The sequence below is a fragment of the Hipposideros armiger genome, unplaced genomic scaffold (genome assembly GCF_001890085.2).
Source record: "Hipposideros armiger isolate ML-2016 unplaced genomic scaffold, ASM189008v1 scaffold_22, whole genome shotgun sequence".
In the NCBI taxonomy this organism is placed as follows: domain Eukaryota; kingdom Metazoa; phylum Chordata; class Mammalia; order Chiroptera; family Hipposideridae; genus Hipposideros; species Hipposideros armiger.
This window is the reverse complement of record NW_017731372.1, coordinates 312,797-321,020: the sequence shown is the minus strand read 5'-3', so window position 1 is coordinate 321,020 and position 8,224 is coordinate 312,797. Positions and strand designations below refer to the sequence as shown.

Here is an 8,224-nt window from a genome sequence, read left to right as displayed (position 1 = left end):
TCTTGCCACCTGTTGGCAGCTCAGCGGCTGCTCAGCTCGGGCCGGGACTCGAACCGCTGTTGCTCAGAGCTCAAACTCTTGAGCGAGCTCTTAACCAACTGAGCCATTCGACCGGCCCTTCTTTTTAATTTTTTAAACAAGGTTTCCTTTAGTTCATTGAACATATTGCTCGGAAGTCTTTAGTGAGTCTAATACCTGAATCACATCAGAGACGGTTTCTAATGACTGCTTTTTTCCCTCTGAGAACGAGCCATACTTTCCTGTGGGTATTTTTTTTGAGGGGGGAACTGGGGATGGATGGGAGGGTAATGTACCATAATTTTTTAACTGAAACTTTGGATAATATAATTTACAGAATTCTAAAGCTTTTTGACAGGTTTGTCCAGTTTTATTATTGTTTTTGTAGGGAGACCATTTGTGAGGCTCTTACTCCACTGTTCTGGAAATCCAGTTCTTCATCTTCAGTGTTTTCTTAAATCTGTATCTTCCCTTCTATACCCATTCCTACACTTTACTTTAAGCTTTTAACATCACTTGTCCAAAACCTGCAACAACCTTCTAACTATTATTTCTGTCTTCGGTCTCTGAGTCTTTTGACTCCTCAAACTATCATTGCTATTTCTGCCAGGGTAATATTTTTAAAATCCATATAATATGTATTTTTCCTACTCCTGCTCCAGCAACCCCTGTGAATCCTTATTGCCATTTAATCAATACAAATTCCTTAATACTTCACTCAAGACTTTCTTTCCATTATTTTGGTCTTAGTCTAGCTTTCTAATGTTAGGTTTTATGTCCCTTCTCCCCATGCATTCTGCGCTTTAATACCACTAAACTATTTTCAGCTCTTTAAATACCACCTTCATATTTCTGAGTTTACATCTTTGTGTCATTTCTCCAGCTTGGAAAGTTTAGCCCTACCCACAAGAATACTCCCATTTCTTTGCAATTGAATACTTACATGCAGATCAGGGCCTCTTCTGATGCTCTAACTATTCCGAATCGTCACTCAAAATTTCCTCCTTCTACTATACTCTCATAGTACTTACTTAATATTTTAGCATAGCATTTGAAGGTGAGCCTTGTAGTTTATTTAGTATGAATTAGATTAAGGGCAAGGACTATGTCTTATTTTTTTATATATATATCATTAGCACCCAAATAATGTCTGGGACACAGTAGATGATCAATCACTGTTTATTACATTGACTAAGTGCTGGGACAAGGTTAAGAGAGTTGCAGCTGTGGTACATCTAGGTCATTCTGCTGTGGTCTTAACTGAAGACATGAAACTAGACTCTATAACCCTGCATATGTCCCCTAGAATTTAATGGTCTTGTGAATATATGATTTAGAAAAGACTTCTGTGATACTTAATACTCCAGTAAACTGGAAAATAGGTATTTCTGTAGACATAGTGGAAAGTGATGAGTAGTACAAACTGAAACAGCAGAAGAAATAAATGATTGAAACTCGGGGATTAATTTCAGTTCCTTGAAGGGGTAGAAGGTTGATTTAGAGTATTTAGAAGAGACAGAGGACTTATCACTGCCAATGAATGTTAAAAGTAACTAAAAACATACTTCTGGGAGCTTTGTATATGCAAATATTCTGCCAGTGACCTTGACTACCAAGTTTGTGTGTGTTAATATATCTCTACCCTCTATAAGAGTATTTTCCATATCGCTGGTTTTTAATACATAATTACTGAAGACAAAAAAAAAAAGGAATTACTGAATGACTGGCATGGCTTACAAGAAAATTATAGTCAAGAAGGTAGAAAACATACCTAAAAAACAAGAAACACTAAAAAGAATGGTACATGGTAAGTGCTTAGTGTTGTATTTTAGGGATTTCATGTTTCAGAGGAGAGGGAAGTCACTGCAGACATACATTTGGAGAACTTTTTATGTAGAGGTAGCACTTGTGCTAAGGTAAGGGGAAAGAAAGGTGAGTGAACGCTCCTGAAAGAAGGGGCTACAGGGTCTTTGCCTAGCATGGAACCTTATCAGAGGCTGACTCTAGGATTGATTACAAGGAGGGGAAACACAAAGAAAGGAAGTTACTTACTGCTAATTAGGAGGCTACTACAGAAGTACAGCATCCAGAAAAGCGCAACTAGGCAAGGGTACATGTACAAAGGTTTTTATTGTGGGACTATTGCTAGCAATGAAAAATTAAAGATACTGTAAATGTCCATAAAAAGATATAGTTAAATAAATCATGCTACATCCATACTATGAAAGGAGATAGACTCACACATACTGACATGAAAGGGTGTGCATGATAGTTTGTTATGAAGAAAAAGTTATTGTACAATATACATCACATGGAGCCAATCTGAGAAACTAAATAATGATTTAAAATACAAAGTATGCCTGTGTACACACGTATGTAGGATATATGGAAAAGAGTCTGGAAATCTACACACAGAAAAATAAGTTCAGCATTACATATCTTGAGATTAAAGAGAGCTTATTCCAGGAGATGTTGCTGTAGCCAGATCCTGTGTCTTACCTGGGTCGTATCGAAGGCTTCCTTGTCCCAGTCCTTTTAGAAGACATTTTCCTAAGAAGGGATGACTCTATCCTTGGTTCCCTGACAATTTTCACTGTAAAATCTAATGAAAAAAAACAACAACCACACAGTCGGGCAACACCATGTTGTAAAGCACATTACAGAGAATAAGAAGGAACAAAGTATCAAGGACACTTATTAGACACTGAGGGCATGTGGAAAAACCACAGTCCCTACAACTGCTGTCATCTCAGGCCTGTAGTGCTAAGAAGAGGCTTAGGGATGATTTTCACCCCTGACACTAATATCAGTCCAAGCTGTGTTATTCACGTCTGTTGGCAGTTAGGCCTAGAGCCTACCTCCCTAAGAAGACTGCTGAAAGCAAGTCCATCATATTTCTCCCTGTCATTTCAACACCGAATGTCATTCCTCGCGCAATCAGCCATTTTTACTGGACCATACTCCACATGACTGTCAGTCTTCCTGGACACCTCTGCTATCCCATCCTAAACCCTCTCACTTGCCCTCTGGAGCTCCTGTTTTGTAATCAGCTAACCCTCACAGATTCCTGACCTTTTTGTTAAGAGTTCCCTCCACCTTCTCGCTTTAATGAAAACCATTCTCTTTCCTGAGGACACTGACGCCACTGCAGGTTTCTCAAGTGGTGTTCTATCTCACCATACACAATTTAGAGTGGGTCTCTGGCTCCCTATTGCCACTCAGAACCCATTATTCCAAAAAAATATATTAAAACATTACTGCCGAAGAATGATAAATTCTTTCATTTGTACCTACAATATTCACAGATAAAGCAGGAATAACATGGTATTTNAACTCTTGAGTGAGCTCTTAACCAACTGAGCCACTCGGCCAGCCCAGGAGAAACTTTCTTAAATCCCCACTGTAACAGTTTCTATGAGACTCAGGTGCCTCCTTTGTTCAATGGGGCTTTAAAACCCTACCCCAAAGGGTAGTTGTTTTGGTGACTGAATAAGCTAACAGCGTAACTCTTCTGTAAGGTCTGCAATAATGCCCAAGCAGTGGTTTCCTTGTCCCCACTGACCTGGGATTCCTGCAGGTACGTTGCTGCCGCCTTTGACGGCTTCCTGGGCAAAGCTTGTGCTTCAGGCTGCGCCTCCTGAGGATAAACTGGGAACAGCTCTTGGTAATCTTTAAACCTGCCGGAAGGCGACCAAGAGTATCAAAGAAGGCAAAAGCCTGACACCTAAAAAGGCATAGTCATGGCAATCCTATCTCAGCACTTGGAGGAAGTTGAAGTGGAAATTTGGGGAAGGTGAGATACTCAAAAACACCCTGCTTACCATGTCAATCCTCTGCTAACGTCAGCCTATCATCCTTCCTGATCAATATCGGATTGTTCCTCATTCAGGCACATGAACAAAAGTGTGTGTGTGCACGCGCACGTGCCCACGTGCAGATAGGTAGGTAGGTAGATAGACAGGTAAGAGTGTTCAATAGAAGTGGCTTTTCTTTTGTAGGGAGACTCTGGCAATGAACTTTGAATGGATTGTGAGCCTCCTGGAGTAATGTGGCTTTCAGGGTCCAATGCGCCACTCCGGGAAGGCCCACTGCCTCCTCCAGGCAATACTCACCACCTTCCCGTCAAAGATTTCATGACACAGCCCTGGAGCACCATCAGGGAGGGCATGCTGACATGAGGCATCTGACAGATTTCTTTGATGATAGGCGCATGGCACTGCAGCATTTCTTCTAAGAAACGTGAGAGAGAGAGAAAAAGCCATCATCTCCTTGTTGACCATTTCTGAGGCAGCTGGTGGTTTTTGGATTTTGGGTTGTTGGTTTTTTTTTTTTTCATTTTGGAGTTTTACAGTCCCTTAGTCTCAATATGGCAACTTAGAGCTTGCCGCACTTCGTTTGCAAATCTCAGAAGCATCTTTGGCATGTTATGTGTGAATTTATTTATAGAGCAAATACTGTCCTGGTGTACTTCCACTGAAATTTCAAGGACAAGTGTGTCCAGGAGAAGAAATGTTTAAGAGACTCATTTCTGCAGCGAGTCTGAAGTTTTGGGTTTAGGAAGAGAGCAAGAGAACAAAAGATTAAAGGCAAATTACCGGGGGTGGGGGGATGGAGGGGTGGGGAGGAGATGAGGAATCCAAGATTACAAATGAGTGTTGTAAAGACGTGACTCTCCAGGTGTTCAAAGACCATTGTTTTCATTGATAGGACGTGAAAACTTATCCAGGTTCAATATCTGCGAACTCTTTTTTCTCTTCTAGCTCATTCAAAACAATGTACACAACGTGATATGCTGAGACTTAACAAATCAGTATTGCTTGCAAATAAAGATTTGCCAATTTCACCTTTTTTTCTATTTTTTATAAAATCTATAACCTTTTCTTGGTTTACCACACGCCCAAAACAAGCCCCTCTGTTCATCTGGGCCAAAATAGGAGGTTTTATCTTCATGGCTTTGCCACAGATGTGTTTACCTCCAGGATGGGATCGCCCTCACCCCCTTTTGTTTTCCTCTAGACTTATAGGTAAGTGCGTTCCTTGCACCATCTGCTTCTGGCCAAGATAAATTTACATGGGTCAGATTTACCCTCCTGCCTTAGGCAAGGAAACAGGACAAAATTCATGAGGATTTCCAGGGAGACAGTTCTTCCTGGTACAGCTCTCTTTACATCCTCCGGGTGACGGACACTCCAATTTTGTACACAGCTAGCTCTTGATGTTGGCCTAACTCCAGTCTAGTTGATTTGAAAGTCAAATGACCTGACTTTGAATTCAACTTCCACCCATTGAATAAGTTAGTTAGCCTCTGTTTCACCTTCCTCATTAGTAAAATAAAGTTATTTATCCGTACCTTACAGAGATTAAGTAAAATCCTATTTTCAGGGTTGAGTAAAGCTAAAAGAGAGGATATATGAGTGTATTTCACATACAAGTGCAAGTGTCTTGCACTTGGCTTCCTTTACTAGTACTCTACCTCGGATTTATTATTGTTCTCTGATTTCATTGCTCCCTTCATCTTTGTCTCAATACTGCCCCATGTGGCCGTTGCTCTGTTCTGCTCTCTCAGGGGGCTCACATTAAGACAGGCTCTTTTCCAGACTCTTCTAAGATACTACAGGGAGAAGCAAACGGTATTAGGAGGAGAGAATGCATACCAGGGGAGACTTTGCCATGGAAGAAAGTCTTGACTGTATTTTCCAGGAGAGCATTGTAATTATTTTCATTTGTCTCAATATTAATCTTCTGTAAGGCTAGCAGGAATTGCAATGGGCTGTCAGCCTTCCGTTCTTTGAGGAACTCCTTGAAGAACTCCAAGTGGTGAGGATTTTGGAGGACTTCTGCCAAGTTTCTGGAAAACAAGGCAGCACCATTGGTGGAGAGAATGGGATGGTGACCATGGATTCTGCTCCTCCTGGGGCATGGGGAAGGGATTCTCCCAGGNCAGCAGCTCAGCTCGGGCTGGGACTTGAACCGTTGTTGCTCAGAGCTCACACTCTTGAGCGAGCTCTTAACCAACTGAGCCACTCAGCCGGCCCTAGAGTGTGTGCTCTTAACAACAAGGTTGCTGGTTCGATTTCCATATGGAATGGTGGGCTGAAAATAAGACCTAGCCAGAGAATAAGCCATAGCATGATTCCTCCAGGATATGGAGGGCCCGCACCCCTCACATGGGGGTTTTATGACCTGTTTCAGGGAGAAGGGTGCCTTTTCCACAAACTCCTTCAGCTTAAAATATTCAGTATGCCAAGGTGCCATATTTTGGCACCTAAAATCATGCTACGGCTTATTTTCTGGGTAGGTCTTATTTTTGGGGAAACGGGGTAGATTGAATACAACGACTTGACTTGGAGCTGATGCATCCTGGAAAAACACGCTGTTCTCCAATAAAGTTACAAAAAATAGCAACAGGTAAGGGAGTAAATAGAGAAGTGACTCACTTTCCTTGTTATTGTGTACTTCCAAGTGAAGATATTCTTCAAATTCCTGGCGCTTACTGACATTAGACATGAATCTGCGGTACTTGCAAAAGCTCTTGAAAGAGCTGATGATTTTCAGCCAGCCTCTTTTCTGGGGAAAGAGGGAGGGGTATGACATATTCATTAGTATAGCTGCTGTCCACCGAGAGTCCACTATGTGCCCCAAACCTGACATTCATTACATTCAATCCTCACAACACCTCCTTTATAAGGAATACTTTTTAGCACCAATTTAAAGGGGGAGGAAAGCTCAGGTCAGACAACTTATATAACCTTCCCCAGATTAAGCAGTTGGTGGGTGGAAGATTCCGGCTTCAACCAGGCGTGTCTGGGGCCATTGGCAATGCTCTTGGTACCACGGTCTTTCAACAGTGAAGATTTGAGATGCCGTGATTGGGAGGGGAAATGTGAAAGCTAAAAACAGGAAGAAACAGAGGGCAGAGATAAGCGTGACTCCCAAGAAAATAATGGCTCAGGCAGATTTTGAAATGTTGAAGAAATAAGGAAATGAGTAAAACCATTTCCAAGCATTAAAAAAAGGAACATAATCATATGCACACAGTCATACACCACACATGTGCACACATACACAAATGCATTTTATAAGAGTCTTTATCCATTTCTGCATAGATATCCAGTTGACCATTCTCCAGTTCATTGACCCCTTGAGAAACTGATACTGCGAACCAGACAAAAAGCTTGTTGATCAACTAGTTTAGTTGTCTCATTCTACAGAGAGGGAATTTCAATGTAAGCATGGCTTTAGCGAGTCAGTGGTGAAGCACAAACCCCACTGGATTTAGGATCACAAACTTTGAGTCTGTAGTTTTTAGTGAGTGCTATAAGATACAAGATTCATTTGAAAGTATGCAGAATTTTCATTCCTCCCAAAGTGGCAAAAATGAGCTACAGTGGCATAATTGTGATTTACCTAGATAAGTTTACATTGTCACACCTTAATGTCAACACATACAGCATTTTTTTGTGTGAAAATGTAGCTGATGAGGCCTCTCATCTTCTGTAATTTTGAATACTGCTCTAACAACAAACTCATATAATATGAAACTAGTTAGATTTTGCAAGAAGAGCTCTTACAACAGAACTCACAGGCTTTCCTCCATTTCCTTTGGCAATTTAGGATCTGGAGTCATTAATAATTTGGGTTTTTTTTTTTTAAATCCAGAAGGTATATAGAAACCTTTTCAGATTTTTCATCTGATTGGTTCATGCAGGTGTTGTCCTATCAAAATACCTTATTTTACCTCAAGGTATTTGTTGCACGGGCAGACACTGCCGTATTTAGAAATTTGATTTCAGTTCATTAAAAACTGCAAAACCAATCTGTATTATGTATCAATGATTTAAAATAAATCTACATGTATTGAGGAAAAAAAGAAACATTGAGTCTGAAGCCTAGCTTCACCTTAATGTGCAATTTGGTCAATTTACTTAACCTGTGTCTCAATGTCTCCATGGGTAAGATAGAAAAAAATAGCCTTTGGGCTGTGGTGAGGGTTAGCGATGGTATATGAAAACGCTCAAGCAGTGCTTGTCACAAAGTAGGTATTATGTACATGTTGGAGTCTTTTTATCTTTTCTTATCTAAGAACAAGAGGGAAGACCTGAGGGGCCGGCCGAGTGGCGCGATGGTTAGGAACTTGCTTGGGATGCCAGAGGGCCCCGGTTCGGATCCCACATATGAGGGCCAGTGACACTGCCCTCCACAGCTA

The 8,224-nt window shown here is 41.1% G+C and overlaps 1 protein-coding gene across 1 annotated transcript in view; it reads right to left on the bottom strand.

The window, feature by feature from the left end:
• Positions 1 to 8,224, bottom strand: part of RGSL1 (regulator of G protein signaling like 1) — a 65,917-nt gene that overhangs the window by 32,807 nt on the left and 24,886 nt on the right. The window contains exons 10-13 of the mRNA XM_019635441.1: positions 6,543 to 6,585; positions 5,673 to 5,866; positions 4,131 to 4,248; positions 3,480 to 3,695 (exon numbers count right to left, since the gene is read on the bottom strand). Coding sequence (XP_019490986.1) covers positions 3,480 to 3,695; positions 4,131 to 4,248; positions 5,673 to 5,866; positions 6,543 to 6,585 — 571 coding nt within the window. The remainder of the gene's footprint in view (positions 1 to 3,479; positions 3,696 to 4,130; positions 4,249 to 5,672; positions 5,867 to 6,542; positions 6,586 to 8,224) is intronic.